The following is a 22,648-nucleotide window of genomic DNA, read 5'->3' as shown; positions in this document are numbered from 1 at the left end:
TATTTCAAACAAATCTAATTACTTTCAAGTATTTTTATGTAGAAAAATGTTGTTTATACCATTAATTATATCTATATAATAAAGAAAAAGTTTAGGGGCCAGCACTTAATCAATAAAAAAAATAAAGTAAATAATTCAACACCTTTAAATATAATTTTACACTATTAAAAATATTAATAATAATTAATTAGAAATTATAAATCACAAAATTTAATGTCCTTAGCACTCCTCTATAATAAAACTATTTGATATATTCCATTCAAATTACATATCATAATTGCCAAATTGGTATATCAAAAATTTAATATCATCATATTTTAATGAAGTATATAAATATATTTCATTGACATATTAATCAACTAGGCATCTTTTTATATATACTCAATCAATAGTTGAAATTCATTCAGCTTCTTTTATAGCTTTTTGAAAAGAAAAAATATTAGGGTATTATTATTATTATTATTATTATTATTATTATTATTATTATTATTATTATTGTGTCACGTTAATAAAATTGGTACATGTAAAAATAATATACTATGAAACCATATCATATGTATCATAGTTAACCACCAAAAAAAGTTTTTGAATTATTCAAATCATGCTAAAATGTCCAACAGTAAATATGTATTTTCAAAAAATGCTTTAGAGATTGAATTTAGATGCGATTTTTTGCAATCATGATTAGAAAAATGAGATATTATTATTCTTAAAATTTGGTGACTTTTTTGCTAAGTATATATTTTCTTGTGATTTTTTTAAAATATTATTGGTTGTTAATAAAAAAATACAAAAAAATATATACTTAAAAAATGATCAAATTTTAAGGATAATAATATCTCATTTTTATAATTTTACTTGCAAAAAATCACATCAAAATTCAATATTTAAGATATTTTTTGAAAATATATATTTATTATTGGGCATTTTTTCGCGTTTTAAAAATATATATTTTTCAAATAATTTCATTATAAAAGAGTGCTCAAGGTAGTAAATTTTGTGATTTATAATTATTAGTATTTTTAATAGTGTGAAATTATATCTAATGGTATTGAATTACTTATTTTTTTTTATTGGTTAAGTGCTGACCCCTAAACTTTTTTTTATTATATAGATATAATTAATCGTATAAACAATATTTTTTCATATGAAAATATATGAAAGTAATCAGACTTTTTTGAAGTTTTGCTTCTAAGGTCACAATTTGACTTTAACTACAAGATTTAGAATTTAAGGTTAAAAATTTAGGAGTTTAAAATTTATGGTTTCCAATTTAGAATTTAGGTTTAAGGTTTAAGATTTATAGATTAGGATTTAAAAGGCATGATTTAATATTTAGAGTATACAGTGTAAGATTTAACTAAATATTTATAAATGAATGTTTAGCATTTAGACTATATGTGTTTAGTATTTAAAGTACTAATTTAAATATATTTTTTAAAAATAATTGTTGAAACTTATTAAAAATACATTTAGAATATAATTACTTAATAATAAAAATTTTAATTAGTAATATATACCTTGAAAAAGATATTAATTTATTTATATATGTTAATGTATATACATAACTTAATTTAATTTATTTATATATAAATAATTAAATATATATTTATATATGAATATATAATTATATACACATATTAAAATAAATAGTTATTAATAAATGTTTGGGAGTTAAGTTTAATTTTTTATGTGTGAATAAAAAAAATTAATTCATAAAAAAAAAGAGAGTCTGAATTTTATGTGAGTTTTTTTTTTGGTGACTGAATTTTATGTGAGTTTAGTGGAGTTACTTTGATGAGTACATATAATCCTTTTGTAAGCTTAATAATTCACAAAAATACACGTTCAAAATTTCATAGGACAAAAATATATTGGGATCAATAGGTTAATCCATAATCAAAATTTATTTTTACTTTTTCAAAATAGTTTAAACAAAAAATACAGTTACAACAAAGTCTAATATCATTTTTAATAATTAATTATAATAAATACAATTAACTAATTTACTCTATATACCAGTATACCACTATCACGTAACATTGATGTCAACATAAAACATGTCAGTTACCATGAACAGAGTTTGTCTTTAACCACACACTTTATATATTTATTTCACGATCCTTTTGACAGCACAAATATATAGGTATAGAAAGAATCTTCCTTCTATACCATACAACTCACCTATTATTTATATCTGGTATGTATAGTTAGATTGCATAGTTTAAATTTGAAAAAGAGAAAAAAAAGAAATTTAGTGAAGAGAGTGGGGTTAAGGACCGACCCCAATGAACAAGAGAAATCAGACAACTAGCAAGACAAAGAAACATCGAAAAACACAAAAGAACAAGACCAGTCAGACCCTCTTAATCTAAATCTTCCTAATCCATCAAGATACATCACTGATTGAATTTTTAGTTTCAGAATTTTTTTTTCAATGTAAACTAAGTTTTATTGGTTAATAAATGACACACAGAGAGAAAAAGGTGTTAAAGTATTGCAAGAAAATTATATAGTGAATAATTGAACAAAGATACTTTTATTAATTGTACATAATCAAACGTATATGTCGCACTAACTATGTTTAAAAGAACAGTTAAAGAAAACCGGTATCAAAACGAACTTCAAACTATAAACGAATTTCATAATGATACTATTTAATATTTATTGATAATTGATTTTTTTTGTTTAATTTAATTTTTCTTTTTAATTTTAGTATTGTGATTTTAATGGTATTTTTTAACAATGTGAAATGTATTTTTTCTTTGTATATATCACAAATATGAAGGTTAAATTTTTTATTTTTAATTTTTTTAAATATACAAATCTGATAATTAATTTTTTTTATTTTAAAATTTTTAAATATACAAATCTAATCCTCTATTAAAAAATATTTTAAACATACAAATTAAATCTTTCTGCATCGTTTGTTTTGCCATATAACAAAAAAAAAAAATTACTACCCACAAATTTAAAATTCAGTTTTCTTTTTTACCATAAATCAAATCCAAAATTTTATATCCTAAACAAATTTAAGCCTCCAATTTATGAATTTTGATTTTTAAAAAATATTTATCTCTATATTTATAAAAAACACACCAATTTTCTATAATTAGACATAACACATCCTGGATGTTTATAACACAAAAATTAGCCGTTTAATTTCTGATCTTTATGAAATCTTTTTCTGATTTACCCATAAAAACATAGGTAACTGTCCACCGTCAACAAAACCTATAAATAAAGGACCTCGTATCCCTTCCAATTTTCCTTTACACTATCATACAAACACTTTCTTCTTCGCTGAATCTCTCTGACTCTGATTCAGTGATTCTAATTCTGATTAGTTTTATTGGGCTTTCCGATCTCAATTCTACTCTTAACTCAGGTTTGCTTCCTAGCACGCTACCTTCTTTGGAATTTTGCGCTATTTTCTCTTTCTTTTTTGCGATGGATTATATGCGTGAAGAGTTCTCTCCGATTGGATTGACCTCGCCCAAACTCCACGCCATTCCTTGGAGGAAAGTTAGGATTTTTATTTTAGGGTTCCATTTGAAATTTCTTTTTTCTGTAATGTTCATAACTTGTATTATACTCAAGTGGTGTTACTGTGTTGATGTAAAATTGGGGGATAAGCAGAATTTGGGTTTTGATGAGGGAATGGATTCTGCAGCTTATTCTGATTGGGTTGTTGTTTGAGTTTTGGAAGAGGTCTCTGAGCAATGAAGGGTCTTATTGATGGGAATACTGTGTGCCTGATGTTATTTGGATTGTGTTTTTTTTTCCCTAGTATTATGGCTATTATAACAACAACAAGGAGGACTGAAAGGTTCAGTGGTACAACACCACCAACATGTAAGTACTGGCTAGCTGGGAGATGCAACAGGAATCCTTGCAAATTTTTGCATAGCTTATCGACATTGCCATCCAATGTACATAATGCCAATATGACATATATGCATTCGAAGAATCCACATTTGTCTGCTGAGAAGATGACCAGTTCCTCTGTTAAGAAGCCAACAAATTGCGCACCCAAGGCCTTCAAGAAGCCAGCAAATTGTGCACGAAAGGCTGTTGAGTGTGGATCAGAAGCTATGTCTGTTGAGAAGCCAACCCAGTGTGAACAAATGGATATATCCATTGAAAAGACTGAAAGTGTGGAAGAAGTGGCCACTGTTGCTAAGTCTCCTATGGAGAAATCACGCAGTATTTGTAAATATTGGATGACTGACAATTGTGTGCATGGTGACCTGTGTCAGAATTTGCATTCATGGTTTTATGGTGATGGGTTTACTACACTTGCAAAGCTTCATGAACACAAGAAGGTATAGATGTCTGATTCCACCTTTTATTATTTGATATGAACACATGAAAGGATATTATATTATGCTTAGTGTTTTCGGTAAACTAATTCTGTAGTGAATTGTCTTGGTTTAATTTGGATGTTAGGTGAATATTGGCTAGGAACTTTATTCTAAGATGTTTACTCTAATTACTTCATAAGTGCCATTGAGTTAGATTCATTTATGCTAATATTCAAATTTTGTGACAGGTTGTCACTGGAATTGCATTACCTGCTGGTTCAGATAAACTTTATTCTGGTAGCACTGATGGCACAGTTCGGGCATGGGATTGCAACACTGGCCATTGTGTTAACATGATCCATCTTAATTCTGAAGTTACCTCGCTCATATCTGAGGGCCCATGGATTTTTGCCGGCGTGAAGAATGCTGTAAAGGTAAGCTCACAGTTCCTCTTTTATTTTTATTGTAATAATGATATCTTATGTATAGGAGCTTTAACTGCAAATTTATAATTTGATTGTGGTTGTTGTTAAGGCATGGAATATTCAGACGGGTGCAGATGTTACTCTTGATGGACCTAAAGGGCAAGTCCTTTCCTTGAATGTTGGCAATGATATCCTTCTTGCTGGAGCAGAGGTAAATTCCCTTGCAGTGACTTATGGTTGTTGTAATTCAACCTTTGTTTATAGTTAGCCATTTGCTACTGCTGTTGTTTGATCAGAACCGTCACATTTCAGCTAGCTCTGTTGTTTATTAGTTTTAAAATAATATGTTTATTTAAATTGCAGGATGGTGTTATTTATGCTTGGAGATACAGCTCTGATCCCAAACCTGAGTCTCCTTTCGAACTGGTTGCAACACTAAGTGGTCATACTAAACCGGTGGTTTGTCTTGCTATTGGATGCTACAAGATGCTTTATTCTGGGTCAATGGACCATAGCATCAAGGTAGTGTTTTCTGTCAACTAGCAGTTTGTCTATTTATTTATTTATTTCAGTATGAGATATATGTTTCATGCAAAGCTTTTAAATTTATAATTTGGTCATGATCAGTCTTCATGGTATACACATGCAATTGTTTGTTTCATTCTCTTTTCTAAACTAATAGCGGGTCTGAGATATTTGTTACTCTGCTATCTATAGGTGTGGGACCTAAATACATTACAGTGCACAATGACACTTAACGGGCATACCGACGTAGTCACGTCACTTCTTTGTTGGGAAGATTACTTATTATCGAGTTCATATGATTGCACAGTCAATGTTTGGGTGTGCACTGAGGAGGGAACTCTGAAAGTGGCATATACTCACACTGACAAAAATGTAAGTTGTTTAACCACTGACATTTCTGTACAAATATGTTTAAGTTGATATTTTAATTTTATTGATGAAGGAGGTGATTGGTTTATCCAATTTATATTTTTTATCACAGGCTATTCTTGGACTATATGGAATGACAGATGCAGACGCCAAGCCAATATTGTTCTGCTCGTGCCAAGACAATTCAGTTCGCATGTATGAGTTGCCGACGTGAGTAACCATCAAGCTTTCATCTAATTGTCTTGCTACTGTTGCTGCAATGTCTGTGTTATGTGGGGCTTGTTTTTTCTTGCTTGCTGTTTTAGCTACCTGCTGTGCCTGCTTCTACAGGTTTTTAGAGAGAGGTCGACTATTTACAAGACGAGAAGTTCGATCCTTCGCGATAGGTCCTGGTGGACTCTTCTTCACTGGAGATGGGACTGGTTTGCTGAATGTGTGGAGATGGTTGGAAGAGCCAAAGGTGCCAACCTCTTGAACTACAACAAAAAGATCTTTGTAGGAGGAGAGACTGCATGATCATTGGCACTGCATCACATAGAAAATGTTTGTCAATTGTCAGTGATGATTATTCCTTAAACTATGTTTGGTGAGGGTACTCTTTTTCCTCTTATTAGGGTAGGTATTAGTGTTTTAGCATTTGAGGTTTTAATGAGGCATCACTAACATAGGCCGAGCAGAAATAAAACCTCGGTGGAACTTTGAATGTATAATGTAACAACATTCTATGTATGATACAATTTTCAATAAGATCATAAAATTTTGAAAAGAGTGCATATCATTTTAAATTCTTAATTTAACTTCTTAAATTATAATCATAAATATCTTACAGCCAAAGAAAGAAAGTGACTAATTGAAAACTAAATAATAATAGGCAACATAACTTTGGACTGTTGGAACTTTTCTAGGCTTGTAGATGGAAACTTCTCTCTCTCTGTACTAGCCCCAACCCGACCTGTGCACCCTTACTATTTATAATCATAAGCTTCAAAAAAGTTATTTATACTCAAACTCTTTCTGTCGTTATGATATTTCCAAGATGGAAAATTTGACTTTGTATTGGAGACACACTCAACCTTTAAGTTCATGGTTGAGAAAATGTAAGGATGAAAATCTTGAGAGCTTGAATAAACTACTTTACCTTTTTGATGATGATGAGCAGAGTAACTATTTGAATTATTTGAGAAGACATCCAAATTGGAAAATGCTATTACTATGATGAAACTCTCAAAAAATATATTGCCCTCCCATGATGAAGCTAATAATGAGGAGATTCTTGGAAACTTAAAAGAATTGGACCTATTCAAGTTATGTGGGTTGCAATCCATCAGTGGGGTAGAATACTTGTCAAAGCAGCAGCTGCGTCGATTAGATGTTTATGATTGTCCAAAATTGACAACAATAGCGTTACAATCTTCCTACACTGGTGCTTAGGGATTTATACAAGCTAGAATCAACAGCCTTTGAGCAAACCTGGATGCCCCCACTTCTTGAAAATCTTGAACACTTGAAAATTCTGGCATGTAAGATGAACCTGGCACCATACACTGTCTTGTTCTCCAAACTGAGTCAACTGAACGTAAAGGATTGTGCAAGATTGGAGAATTTGTTTACATCCTCAATGGCTAACAGTTTTGCTGAATTGAATCCATTCACTGTAAACCTCGATTCATTTAATATAGTCTAGACAGTTTCAACAAATAAATAAAAAAAAATTAAAGAAATTTTTTTTAAATATATATATTAACATTTACAACGAGTAAAAAAAAAGTGTTTGCTTTTTTATAATTTTTTACAAATTAGTGTTAATTACAATTTCTTACAACGAGTTAAAGATTGAACCTATAATCTATTTACTTTCTATATCCTCAAATGAAAATTTATAAAAAGAGCTCGAGATGGCAGCAGTTAGCTTTGGGAGTCTTATCACTTCAGATGCCTCAATGATTTTGTTTCTCAATTTATTTATCTTGTGCAAAAGAATGGTTGGACCATATTCTTGCCTGAAAACATCTATTTCTTCTTACAATTCAAGTAAAAGAAATTACTTAATTTGAACCCAAATGAGATAAAAAATGAACCGAAATTTATTAATTTAGAAATTACTTACCTGTTTTCAGTTTTTACATTCATACTAGTGTATGTTCCCGTACTTTGTACGGGATAATACATAAATTTATATAAATTTTTTTTATTAAAATTTAAGTAAAAAATATATATATAGTAATTATTATTATAAATATTTTACAACTTAAAAGTATTAAAAATAATTAATATTTATTTTAATCAATTTGGATTGGTTGAATGATCATCTTATTTGTCCGGTTAAGCAAGTATTTGGAGTTCGAATCTCGTCTTATGTGTATAAATAATCCATTAGTTAGGGACAGACCCTTAATAAATAGAGCATCAATATGTGGTGGATTAGTCGTCCTCAACTTGCTGAGATAGGAATCAGTAGAAAAAAATTGTATTTGTCTTTAAAATAGATTAATTTTTTATTAATAGCAATACTTATGGACTTTTGTCTTTGTTGAAATTTACTTTGGACAATTTTATTCGTTGGTATCATATTCATTTTTGAAGTCAAAACAATATGATCAACATTGTTACTCGTTAAAACTTCACATTTTATGAAATGATTTTTAAATTTTCAAATTCATAAACTTATATCATTACAAAAGTTATTAGATCGATTAATATTTCTTGGTAACATGGTGTACCGAAACACCATCGTTGAGTATTAGTAAGTGTGAAGAGAAACCAATAATAACTTTTGTTATTCAATATATAATTTATTCTATTGAAAAATAAATTAATATTTCCTAAACTTGTAAATACATTTTTTTCTAATTTCTTACACCATTATTTACCATTAAAAAAATAGTAAATGACCATACTATCCTACAATATATACGATGTACAAAGTAATTTCTTATCTTGAAATTAATTCTGGTTAGCGAGATAAAATTTAAAATATTTTTTATTTTCTTACTCAAATTTAAATTTAATTTTAGAATTGATTAACAACTCATCCTTTTTTAATTTCAATAAAAAAATAAATTGGTTAGATGCAAAATATTTAACATTTAATAATTTCAATCATTTAAATTTTAATTACCAAAATTTGGGTTAAAAATTAATTATAAACTTAATAATTGATAATATATATTATATTAGTACGTAAATAATAATATCCAATGTATTGATTATTTATTTTTTCACAGAATTAATATATAATTTATTGAGGATTGATTTATTATCCAAAAAATTTTTCATAAACTTTGTAATACATGAAAATAGTAATCTTATTTTTTATTATTATTTAAGAAATTTTTTTAATTTTTTAATTATGTAATTAACTTTTATTATTGCTTTTATACTAAAAAATATCAATTTATACTATTTACATATTTTTTCACTACTAATAAATAAATAAGTATTTGCACTATTATACTTATTGTCTTAGATGATGACTTAAATTTTTTATTTTGTATGTTAAATAATATTTTGTATGTTAAAATTTATTAAATATTAAGATGAAAAAATTATTGAATAAATTATATAAATAGTCATTATAGAAAATAAAAAAATTATATATCATATATAATAATCCTTGATATATATAGTGTCATGCATATATTAAAATTATCTATTTTAATTATGTGAGTAATTATTGTTATTTTTATTTTTTATTACATTAGAAAATAATATTTATAGCTAAAAGATAGATAATTAATTTTTTTAATTTGAATTAAAAAATATCTTGTAAATATATCCAACTTTTATATATATATTAAGTGTTATAATGTTAAATAGTATAGTATTTGCTATAACAATAACTCAAAATATTAATCCAAGATATATTTGGGTCTAGTAAGACCTCAATGCAAGTAAGACCAACTAAAATCCATTGTTAGGGTCCCAAATCTAACTTAGGTTCATTACTTTAAAGGCCCAATGTAGATAAAGTCCATGCGTCCCCCCTTAAATCGACTCAAATTGGATCTCCGATGCTAGTTAGATATGGTAATGAGTACTTAGGGGAGTGTGAGAAGCCCCTTTCCCATCCCTCATTCATATTTTAAAAAAAAAAATGCCCGCGTTCCTTCTTCGTCATTGCAAGTTTCTGTTTAATTATCCCTTAGGGAACGCAGATCTTCTCGGGTATCTATGAATATTCTTTGAAAACTTTTGAAAAAAATTAACACAAAAAGACATAATATAATAATCATAAAATAATCAATTTAATATAATTCAACATAATTTATAACATATTCGTTATGGAAAATAACATTTTAAAAGGAAAAAACATAAAAACATGTTCCAACATAATAACATAACATAATTTTTTGAGACGATACTGAGCGACATAGTGACGGACTTGAGAGGCAGAGAAAGTGAGTTAGAGAGATATGATCGAAGCTGAGAATGAGTCTGGAAGAAAAAGAAAAAATTTGAATTGAAAGCAGAAATTAGGGTTACTAAATTTAAGAAATAGATTTATGTATATATAAATTAGGATAAATTAATAATTTTATATTTGTGTATATTTAATAGGTTCCACGGAGTGGGTACTTATGTCCGTGTCCTCATTAAGGGTGGCAAATGGAAAAACCCACCCTGTCTCGCCAAAAGTCTGCCATCTAGTGGGCTGGTCTGTCCCGCCCCGCCTAGTAAGGCGGTCTTGAATTTCTCACCCGTTCTGCCTAATGGTAGGCTGGCGGGTTGGCGGGATCTCCTTTTTTTTTTATAAACCATTAAATATTAAACAATATATATAATTTCACAATAATTTTAATAAATTTATAATTTCTAAAAACAAAAAAAATTATAATTTTTAAATTCACACACATTAAAATTTTAATAATTATAAATATGTAATAAACATAATTATAAACCAAATTTTTTTGAAACAAAATAATAAAACCAACATTGTTCAAATCAAAACAAATATTATCTAAAATATATAATTAAACATCTTCAAGTTTATAATTAATCAAACATAAAATGTAATCCAAAATATAACTTAGAACATCTTCAATTATCATCTTTATCCTCTCATAGATCAATAACATCATAGAAATTTGTAAAAAAAATGGCCCTAATAAAATAAAAGCTTGGCCCAGCGAGGAAGTCTGTCCCACCCACCCCCGCCCTGCCGAAACCCATGGATTAAGTGGTGCGGGATAGGCGGGCTTTTTAAGTTTGCTGGTCTCAAAATTCCAGCCCAACCCGCCTTTTTGGCAGGTTATGCGGGCCAGCTCGACGGGTTTCACCCCATTTGCCACCTGTAGTCCCTATCCTTTTTCACGTGGCAGGTCGTGAGGATTTCACGAGTCCCCATCTAGCCCCAAAACGCGAGTGATCCCTGCAAATATCCGTTTTGACTGTTTTTGTGATAATCAAAGTTTAGGTTATATCATTTTTATAAAGTCACATGTATCCTTGTTATAACAATATTAATAGAAGATAAATGGATAAACACTAAACTATTGTTTGGATATAAGATGGAAAATAAGAGGAAGAAAAATGGAAAGAAAGAAAATGAGAGGAAAGAAAAGTATATTTTTTTTGTGTGTTGTTTAGATAAAGTAAAAATGAATGAAAAAAAATAGAGGAAAATTTTTCTTTTGCTTGGATGAAAGGAAAAGTAAGAAGAGAAAAAATTATAATAGAGTAAAATTATATTAATATTTTTATATATTATATATAAATTATAATTCAAATGGTAACTCTGTATTTTTACCCATGTTTGCACCTCTGCATCAGTTTTCTTTTGTAATTTTGAAGAGAAAAAATTTACATGATCTCTACATACACTTTTATATTTTTCATTCAATTTCTTTGTTAATCCAAACAATGAAAATTTGATTTTTCCATCCATTTTCTTCTCCAGCATTTTATTTTCCTACAAATTCTTCTAATCCAAACAATGCATAAATAAGTCACGTTTTTCATATATATAACAATAACTAATATCACATATTAGGTTAATTTACGTTGATAAACTAAAGCCACCTCAAAATTACCTGAATCCTCCAAATCCAAAAACGTTACCTAGTTGTCTCCTTTTACATTTCTATATAAATCGAATTTAATGAATTCGAATTAGAGTAATAAGTAGTAAATCGAATTTATAGGATTCGAATTACTTGACATTGTGATTCAAAAGTAAATTGAATTCAAAGAATTCAAATTATGTCATCCTCTACTAAATTGAATCTATAAATTTCGATTTATGTGATCCATGCTAAATCGAAGTAATAAGGTTCGATTTATACTCACTTAGTAGCAATCCAGCTCATTTTAAATCGAATCTCTTTCGTTCGATTTAGTAGCATAGATAGCATCCAAGTAATTCGAATCTTATAGATTCGATTTACTATGAAAACACATAATTTGAACTTCATAAATTTGATTTACATAGATATGTAAATTGAGACATGCACATAGCCTTTTTTAATTTGGGGGATATACATAAAATTGGTATGTAAATGGTTTATAAAGGTGATTTACCCCACATATTATATCTTGTGAAATCATAATATTTTGAGAAGTGATATATAGACAACTTAAAGGTTGATAAGTCTGAAAAATTTTAGAAAAAAAATAAAAATATAAAAAAATTACATGTTGATCCATAAGATTCTTTTTTTAAAAAAATTTGTCCATAGTCTGTGATTAATAACTTTAAAATTACATATATGTTATTTATTTTATATATTTTTTATTTTATAGACACTTATAATTTTGTTATCGGCGATATTAGTAGTTATAGAGAGATTTTTACCTTTAAACAAATTATAGAGAAATTAAAAACAAAATTAGTTGCTATTTTTCTGACAATTTATTTAGTTTTTAGTTTAAATTAAAATTAAATTATATATTCAATTTATAACAGATAATATATTTAACCATGTTTTGAAAGAAACTATTAACTTTTATATAATTAAAAGTTAACTATAAAATTAAAACTAAAATAAAGTGAAATATAATAAACATATGAGGAGTAAAAATAAAAGAAAAATTAAAAATAAAATAATAAAATAATTAAAAAAAGCAAAAAAAGACTAAAAATAATGTATGTAGTTGATAAAAATACACTATAAAAAAATTAGTATAATAAATAAATATAAAAAATAAAAGACAAAAATTAAAATATATTTTTGTTAAAAAATTCAAGAAAAACATTGTGAAGAAAAACCTATTAATCAAGTTTTATGAAAATATTATAAAAAATTTAAAATGTTAGTAAATAAAATAGTAACTCCTTTAAGAACTATTAATTAAAATACATAAAAGCACATTAAGATTCCTAAATATAGAAAATAATAAAAAAATAATTCAAATTAAATTCATTTATTTTATTTTTTTATTTATTATTTATTAAATAATTTAATATTTATTTAATTTTGGTCAAATCAGATAATATAATTGATTAGTTATAATTAATGTTGTTCACTCTAATGGTATAATTGAAACATATTAAAACTCTAAAGGTAAAAATTAAAACTAAATATTAAGAATAAAATTAAAATAAAATTGTATTTACTATCTTGTAAATTTTTTTAATAAAAATCTCATTTATACATTTTTAAAATGCATCACTTTAATACAATGATATTTTTATTAAAAATAAAAATTATGATAAATATCTCATATATTTGTTAGTAAATTATATACAAATATTTTTTGAAGTATATCACTTTTATTATATGAAAATAACTTAAATACCTTTAAATGTGATTATGATAATTCATTAAGTATTATATTTTTTTTTAATTTATATTTAATAATTTACCTTTAACTTTTAATTATAGTAAAAATATAAGATATGATGACAAAAAAAAGCTAAAGCGACATAAACTTTTTACTAACAAAAAAAAATATATTTTTTATTTTTTAGACACGTTTCTATTTTTTAAAATTTTACATTTTAATTTATATAAATTAATGACAATTAAATGTACAAAAAAAATACTAATTAATAAAGAAATAAAATTTAAGATAAACATGTCCTGAACAAATTGAAATAAAATAAAGACTTTTAATTATGATCATTAATTATAATCACATATATTTACTTCAAGATTTATACTTTAAAAACTCAGTATTTTAATATTTTATATTTTTATTTTTTAATTTTAGACTATCACAAACATTAGTTACTCTCCAATAATAACAATGCTTTTAAAAAAATAAACATAGTTAAATGATCTTAAAATTATATAATAATTTTCAAAATAACATAAAAAAAATACAATTACCTAAAATATAATATTTGTGTAGTAACTTAAAAAATATGATAATTTTTATGATTTTGTGTGGCTATATAGAAGATCAAAAGACCATGATTATCTAACAAAATTAATTTTATTTATTGCGTTCAATTTGAATGAGTAAAAAATAATCTTATTTTAGTTTAGTCCTTAATTCACATGATTTAAATTTAACTCAATAAATATAATTTGATTTGATTTAATTATTAGTAAAAAATATCTCGAGAACCTATTTTATTCATAGATTTATTATTTTAATGATTAATTAATTAATCTAATTAGTTAATTAATACAGATAAATAATATAATTAATTTGGTTTAATAAATTAAAAAAATACTAACAGAACATTAAAAGAAATAAATTAAAAAATACTACTAAATTAAATTGATATAAATTATAATAAATTATGTGATATTTAAATATCTAATCAAATCAGTTAGTTGATATAGTTAATTTATCATAATAAATTGTATTTAATGAGTTAAAAGAAATAAATCGCTAAATATTCTCATAAACATGTTACGTTAACTCCATCATTAAGTGCAGAAACCTAATTTTTATATAATAGAATAGATAATAAATAGAATATATGAGAATATGATATGTGACACATTTTAATTATGAAATTGGTATTATATAATCGATTTTTTCTGAATCTTTGTTGCTTGTTCGTTGCTAATTTTTACGTAATTACTTAATAATTTCCGTCTATGAAACTATCAACTACCTAATATTATGATTTAATTAATAAAATTATGACATTAATATTTTTTTATAAGTCTTGTTATTATTTATAATTAGGAAATAGCCATAAATAAATTTATTTCCTTAATGAATGTTAATTTTGTTGTCAAATTCTATATTACTTTTAAAATTTTAGCGTAATTGAGTCTAACTTCTACATTTAATTTTGAAATGAATTTACTCGAAAAATTAACATGTAAATCATATTATTATTATAAAATTACTTTTTTAACATAATTAGTGGTGCTTATTTGAACTATTAAATTTAGCTTCTAATGATATTAAAGTCAACCTATTTTATTATCTTGTACCTTCAAAGAATTTATACGACTGACATAAAAATATAACAATCGAAAAAAATTTATTACAATGGGTATATTCATTTTAACAAATATTCTTCTATCTAATACTATAAAAAAATACATTGGCCATTTTGAATTGCTACAGGTCAACTTTCATCCACAGTAGTAGAATGCCTAAATTGAGATATATTCATTAAACAAACAATCAATAAAACACTCATCCGTACTTTCTCATTTTAGGTACATTTATACATAAAAGAAATTATACATAAAGAAAAAAAAAGAAGAAGAAAAGAAGAGTTGAAATAGTAAGAGCAATAAAAATCACGATTTTTATAATTTTGTGTTGCCATTTATATATAGTAGACCAGACAACTATAATTATCTAACAAAACTAATTTGTATTTATTACATTTAACTTGAATAAGTAAGAAATTATCTCATTTTAATTTAGTCCTTATTCACATGATTTGAATTTAGCTCAATATATATGATATAATTTGATTTGATTCAATTATTAGTTGAAAATATTTTAATTGCCTATTTTATTAATAGATTTATTATTTTAATGACTAATAAAGTAATCAAATTAATTAATTAGTACACATAATAAATTTGGTTTAATAAATTAAAAGAAATAAATTAAAAAATTAACACAATATTAAAATAAATAAATTAGAAAATACTACCAAATTAAATTGATATAAATTATAATAAATTAAATGATATTTAAATATCTAATCAAATCAATTAATTGATATAGTTAGTTTATCGTAATAACTTGTATTTAATGAGTTAAAAGAAATAAATCGAGAAACACTCTCAGAAACATGCCACGTCAGCTCCATCATTAAGTGCAAAAATTCGATTTTAATATAATAGAATAGATTTCCCATTTTTGATCTTTTCAGGATCAATTATTTTCAACCATTTCATTACATATATCCTGCCATCATAACTAAGAAAGAAATAAGAAAGTAAAATACGATTAATAGAAGAGACACCATCAAAAGTTCTGTCCCAGCATATACCCTCATATGAGATATTATTAAACCTTAAAAAAGATACAAAAAGTGTACTTTAATTTAGTAATAATTGAAGAAAACTAAGCCCACAAATGCTCAATCAGGCACAAGGAGTGATTGATAATGGCTAGAAATAAGAGATAGTTTACAATAAAAATATGTATTATGTAAATAACTTACAACAAATTTGTTTAAAGCTATTCTTTTTTCAGGTATATCTTTTTTCTTTTTCTTGATGGGATCAAGCACATGGAAGGCCTTCTTCTTAACATCAACAATTCACAACCACCAATGGCCTCCATAGCAAACTGGTGCAAACAGCTGAAATTTGGAAAAAGAATAGAATATTTCAGTCTAAATGATAGCAAGTGACAGAATTATTAAAGAAGTTTTAGAAATCACAACTTACAAATGGATGCAATACTAGTTTTCTTTTGTCCAGAAAAGACAGGAAGTCCTTAAATTCACTGATCTGGTAGGCCTCTTAGTGTTTGGATCAATGTAGTCGACCTTATGCTTTCCCAACATTAAATTCTGCAAAATGAACCTCAGTTAAATCACAAATGCACCGAAAATACATCATATTTAAACTTGTAGTAAAAAAAGCTCAATCATTAACAAGAACACATCAAATTCATTTCTAGATTCAAATGAACCTCAACTAAATTAAAAAATAAACCGAAATTACATCAGATTTGAACTAGCAGTCATATACATTCAATCAGCAAGAAAGCACATTTCAATGCATTTCTGCTTGCAAATGAACTTAATTTAACAAATAGATGAACCAAAATTTTTAAGGAATAACAGATTTTGTGAATACTTAACAGTAGTATCAAGTCAACCTAACTCAATTTACAAATGAACCGAATTTGGTTCAGATTTGAACAAAATGTCATAAACATTCAATCAGCAAAAAAAGCACATTTCATTTTATTTCTGCATGCAAATGAACTCAATTAAACTGAGAGATAAACCGAAATTACATCAGATTTGAACTAGCAGTAAAAAAAGTTCAATCATCAACAAAAATAAATCAAATTCTTCAACAAAAAAATTTATTTAAAGAATAAAAAATTTGGCTTACCACAATATTTGTCGGCACACAGTATATTTCTTCAGCAAATCTGCGATATTTTCTGTTGTTGAGAAGCATACACACTGTAGAAACCACCTATAGGACTGAAATTTATTAGATATATGAGAATAAAACTTTTCAAAGAAAAATCATTAATGTTAATGTAATAGCCGAAGAAGAATTTACCGTATTTTCTTCATCTTGTTCGGGTCTTAGAAACATGAAGTGGAATCTATCCCCTCCAAATATGCTTTGTGGTCCAACATGAATATCGGTTCATACTCATTGGTTAAATCATCTTTGTAAATCTTTACTTGTGTCATCCACTGATAACATTTCTCCCTTATCTTCTTTGTTATTTTTTTTCTTTCATCGGAGTCTTGTACCCTTTAAGGATGCTCAAACTCTTCTTTGCACTTGTTTTCTTAGAAAATTGTAATGCTGCTGTCACCCCAGCATCCATTACCACTTTTGCTAACATTTCATGTTGTGTTACTGTTGGTTAAGAGGTTGGGGAACTTAGTGGAGAAGTCGGGAGACTTATGACAAGGCTAAAAGAAGGTGCATCATCTTCTCAATGCCGAGAACGAGAACAACTGCAAGATGACAGAGGAAGGTTTGAAGTAATAATAAAAAAGCATTATGATATAACATCAAAACTAATAAAAACAATTTTAAATAGAACTTACACATTAAGAAGAGTTTCCTACTCCATTTGCCTTGTGGAAGATTTTTCGTAGGCCTGGTGTTGAAATTTTGGAGGGCAGCTGTGTATAAATAGAAAAGAGTTCAATAATGAACTGAAATTACTTCAGATGTGAACGAATAGTCAAAAAAGCTCAACCATCAATAAGAACACATCGAATTCATTTCTAGATTCAAATGGACCTCAACAACTGAAATTACATCGGATTTGAACTAGCAGTAAAAAAAACTCAATCATCAACAAGAACACATCAAATTCATTTCTGGATTCAAATGAACCTCAAATATACTAAAAAATAAATCGAAATTACTATTATATACCATCAAAAGTAATAAAAAGAATTTTAAGTAAAACTTACACATTAAGAGGAGTTTCTTGCTTCGATTACCTTGCCGGAGCTTCTTCGCAGGCTTGTTGTTAGGGTTTCGGAAAGCAACTGGATTAAACACAAAAGAATACAATAATGAACTAAAATTATATTTATATAATATCAAAACTAATAAAAAAGATTTTAAGTGGAACTTACACATTAAGAGGAGCTTCTTGCTCCGATTGCCTTGCCGAAGTTTCTTCGCAGGCCTGGTGTTGGGGTTCCGGAGGGCAACTGGATTAAACAAAAAAGTGTTCAATAATGAACAAAAATTATTATTATTATTATTATATACTATCAAAACTAATAAAAATAATTTTAAGTAAAACTTACACATTAAGAGGAGCTTCTTGCTCCAATTGCCTTGCAGAAGTTTCTTTACAGGCTGGGTGTTGGGGTTATGGAGGGCAGTTGTATTAAACAAAAAAATGTTCAATAATGAACCGAAATTATTATTATATACCATCAAAACTAATAAAAATAATTTTAAGTATAACTTACTTATTAACAGAAGTTTTTTCTGTTTGAGTTTTTGAAGGGACAAAGGTAAAGGAAAACCACTGCAATAGAAACTCTAAGGAAGGTAAATAAGAGAGAAGTTAATGTTCAATGATTAAAATAGGAACGGAAAAACTAAAAGCTGCACATTGATTATAATAGGAAAGTAAGTTGAAAAACTCACATATCCAAAGATTGAGACTGAGTTTCTTCTTGAACCGCAATGATTTGTTATTGAGGATCAGGTATTGTGCTACTAATAATTAAACAAAAATTCTGTGTGATTAATTAAACAAAAATAATTATCTAAGTTGTAAACTCTGTTTTCTTTTCATGTCGTTTCTTTTTTTCTAAAATATGTAACCGGGGTTTCAGAGGTATTTTTTTAAATAAAAAAGATGCCAAATTAAAATCATCAACCAAAATTTTCTAATTAAACTAAAAAATAAACATCAATTAAAATCAAAGAATTAAAAACACATAAAATTCATTTTTAATCCTCAATTAAACCTAGAAATAAACCGAAATTACTTCAAATTTGAACCTCAAGTAAACTCTATTTTTCATGCAATTTTTTGTTCTAAAAATTATAACCGAAAATTTCAGGGGTATTTTTTCTAATAAAAAAGATACTAAACTAAAATCATCAACCAAGATATTCTAATTAAAAGCAGAAGATGTAAATAAAATTTAAGAGAAATTATTTAGTATTGCTCAGTGCATTTACAGACGGTCCCAAGCTCGTTTTTGTTTATAACACAAGTTTGGTTTTGCTGCCCAAATTTATAGTCGAAAGTCTAAGCAAAAAAATAAATATTAATTAGTAAATCCCAAGAAATTACACGAGATTTTAAGAAAAGTTAGCAGAGAAAGAAAAAAAACTTTATATTAGAAACTCTATCTTACGTCTGCAATAAATCATATCGCGTGCCCGTCGAGTCACGGTCATCCAGAGCAACATTTATTTTTTCAACGCCATCATTTTTTCTCTTCATTCTTTTTTCTTTTTGTTTTCTTTTTTCGGTACTCATTTCTTCTACTTGTTCACTTCTGAAAATTCATTTTTTTTTAATGAAAAAGCTCAACACAACAAGTGGAGCAACAGAAGCAAAGAAATAGAAAAACCACTAGTTAAAGGCATAATCTAATAAGCAAAATTACAAGTTATATGATGCCCCTTGTCATCTTCGGCATTGCCATCAACAACAAAAGGGATCTACACCTAACCACTCCTTAAAATTTGTGAAAGACTGGTGAATAATATCGTCAACCCCTTTTCCTTTATTCTGAAAGATCCTCAAATTCCTTTCAAGCCAGATATTCCAGATAATAGCACATAAGGATACCATCCACCTTTTGCGCTCCTGCTTCCTTGTTGATAACTCAGTCCAACTCTGAAAATGTTCCTTTAACGTCCCTGGACATAACCATTGCCTTCCAACAAAAGATAGCCATGCACACCAAACCTGCCAAGAAAATTCACAAGCAAAAAACAAGTGGTGACAAGATTCAACACTTTTATTACACAATACACAGACCACCTCTTCTTGGTTAATCACTCTCAACCGACTCAGCCTTTCCTTTGTATTGACCCTTGCAGTCAAGGCAAACCAGATAAACAATTCAATTCTTGGTGGAACTAGACCCTTCCAAACTGTCCTAGTAAAACTGAAACTCGCTATAACCTCCGGAAGCAATTCCACCTGCAATTCCTGCACAAAGGAGTTAGTAGAAAATACACCTTGTTTATCAAACTTCCACGCCACTCTATCCTCTCTGTCATACACGAGATTAACCAGTCTTAATGTTTCATGCAACTGGTTCAGTAGGTCCAACTTCCATTGGAATAGCTCTCGCTTCCATTGGAAATTCCACCTCCATTCTAACCCGTCCCAGAACCCACAATCCCCTATGACGGATCCTCTTTGGTTTGAAACTGAGAAGAGTCTCGGAAACACATTTTTCAGGGGCCCACCACGCAACCAGACATCCTCCCAAAAACGAGTTCGTCTCCCATCACCAATCTCCATAGACAATCCATTAATCATCTTCTGTCTTACTTGTTCATTCATAAACTGTATATGGCAGATATCCTTCCACACCCCCCCTCCCGAGTGGGTAAGACCTGGGATGACAGCATTACACTGGGATTCAGATTGTTACAAAAGCACACCACTTTTTTCCATAAGGGACAATTCTCCTTCGAAAATCGTCACCACCACTTAAAAAGAAGGGCTGTGTTGCACACCATTGCATCCCTGACACCTAAGCCACCTAACTTTTTAGGAGCCTGCACCACTTCCCACCTGACCATGGCCATACCAATCCTACCATCCTCCTTACTCCATAGAAACCTTCTCTGTAGGGCAATCAGTTTCTCTGCAACAGCTTTTGACATTTTATACAAACTCAAATAATATACAGGCAGACTGTTCAAAACAGATTTAATGAGTACCAGCTTACCAGCTTTGTTAAGCGCCTTAGCTTTCCAGACGCTCAGCTTCTCCTCCACTTTTTCTATAATAGGCTTTCAAGTCTTCACAATCTCGGGTTCGCTCCTAGTTGGATTCCCAGGTATTTTATCGGAAGAGATGCTGCCTTACAGCCCAGTACACCACACATACGCTGTACCCACTGAGCCTCACAATTAATAGGAACCAGGCTAGACTTATCAAAGTTAATACTCAGCCCCGACATAATCTCAAAGCAGCGAAGTATCCTTCTGTAATTCTTTATGGTCTCTTCCTCCGGGGGACAGAACAGGATAGTGTCATCTGCAAACTGTAGATGTGACAACTCGATATGATCTCGACCCACTAGCAGCGGCGAGATTCTGCCATTTCTCACCGCCTCTCCAAGCATCCTATGTAGAACATCTACCACGAGTACAAAAAGAAACGGAAACAGCGGGTCCCCCTGTCTCAGACCTCTTTCCATCTTAAAAGGCTTAGATGGCGAACCGTTTATCAGCGCTGACATAGAGCTCGTACCTACACACTTTATAACCCAACTCCTCTATCTATGTCCAAAGCCCATCTTCTGCAACACCAGGTCAACGAAACTCCACTTGACTCTATCATATGCTTTGTGAAAGTCTAACTTTATTATTACCGCTTCCTTCTTCCTCGCTCTTATCCATTGAACAGTTTCACAAGCTATAAGAACCCCATCATGAATCTTACGTCCCTTGAAAAAAGCGCTCTGAGTCTCACCTACCAGTCGTGGCATGATTGCTCGCATCCTCCTAACCAGTATTTTCGAAATGACTTTATACACACAACCTACCATACTGATTGGTCTTAGGTCTTTGATCTCCTTTGCACCAGAGAACTTAGGGGCCAGTGCCACCCAAGTGAGATTTGCATCCGCTGGTAGCTTGGATGTAAGGAAAAAATCCATCACCGCTGCCGTAAAATCAGATCCAATTTCAGCCCAACACCTCTTGATAAAATTCATGTTGTACCCATCACTACCTGGCGCCTTGCAAGATTCACAGTCCCACACTGCTTCTTTAATCTCTTCAGGGTTCGGCTGTACCTCCAGAGCCAGAGCATCATCTTCACCAATCATTTCTACTAATCCATCCCTGAACCCCACCAAAGGAGCCTCTTCCTGGTGATACAAATTCTTGTAGAAGTCTCTAATCGCAATCTTAATCTGAGCTTGATTCCTTACCAGTCTTCCATTAATGAGCAACTCATCAATCCTGTTGTTCCTTCTTCTCACAGAAGCTAAATTGTGGAAGTACCTCGTATTCTTGTCAATGTCCTTCGCATGTCTGGATCGTGACATCTGCTTCCAATGTAACTCCTTCCGTACATACCATTTCTCACAGCAAGTCACAAGTGCCTTCCTTCTTGCCTCCATTGTTCCATCATACACACCATCAGTCACCATGTCATCAATCTTTCTTATCTCTTCCTCAAACTTCTTGATTTTCTTATCCATATCCCCAAAGTTATCTTTATGCCATCTTCCCATAAGAACTATCATAGCCTTTAATTTATCTGTAAATTGTGTCA

At 28.7% G+C, this 22,648-nt stretch overlaps 2 protein-coding genes across 3 annotated transcripts; one reads left to right on the top strand and one right to left on the bottom strand.

Annotated features, from left to right (window-relative positions):
• The first annotated feature begins 3,236 nt into the window (after positions 1 to 3,236).
• On the top strand, positions 3,237 to 6,411 carry LOC107624976 (zinc finger CCCH domain-containing protein 48). 2 transcript variants are annotated; one of them, XM_016327478.3, is made up of 8 exons: positions 3,250 to 3,388; positions 3,791 to 4,325; positions 4,553 to 4,738; positions 4,839 to 4,940; positions 5,093 to 5,251; positions 5,447 to 5,626; positions 5,736 to 5,833; positions 5,954 to 6,411. In XM_016327478.3, exons 2-8 carry the CDS (start codon positions 3,795 to 3,797, stop codon positions 6,096 to 6,098), a joined length of 1,401 nt encoding a protein of 466 aa, XP_016182964.2. In that variant the 5' UTR covers positions 3,250 to 3,388; positions 3,791 to 3,794; the 3' UTR covers positions 6,099 to 6,411. The 2 variants fall into 2 exon arrangements, with proteins under 2 accessions (XP_088359596.1, XP_016182964.2); XM_088503470.1 differs by having other exon boundaries at positions 3,237 to 4,325.
• Positions 6,412 to 17,592: 11,181 nt separating this feature from the next.
• Positions 17,593 to 21,563, bottom strand: LOC148573032 (uncharacterized). Its single transcript, XM_088505635.1, has 8 exons — positions 21,251 to 21,563; positions 20,875 to 21,014; positions 20,165 to 20,770; positions 19,849 to 20,092; positions 18,285 to 18,362; positions 18,117 to 18,194; positions 17,742 to 17,819; positions 17,593 to 17,648 (listed from the first exon to the last, which is right to left on the bottom strand). Exons 1-8 carry the CDS (start codon positions 21,561 to 21,563, stop codon positions 17,593 to 17,595), a joined length of 1,593 nt encoding a protein of 530 aa, XP_088361761.1.
• Between the last annotated feature and the right edge of the window lie 1,085 nt (positions 21,564 to 22,648).

This window comes from Arachis ipaensis, chromosome B2 (assembly GCF_059453495.1).
Source record: "Arachis ipaensis isolate K30076 ecotype BB chromosome B2, ASM5945349v1, whole genome shotgun sequence".
Classification (NCBI taxonomy): domain Eukaryota; kingdom Viridiplantae; phylum Streptophyta; class Magnoliopsida; order Fabales; family Fabaceae; genus Arachis; species Arachis ipaensis.
Note: the sequence above shows the minus strand (reverse complement) of the source record. Positions and strands in the feature narration are given on the sequence as shown.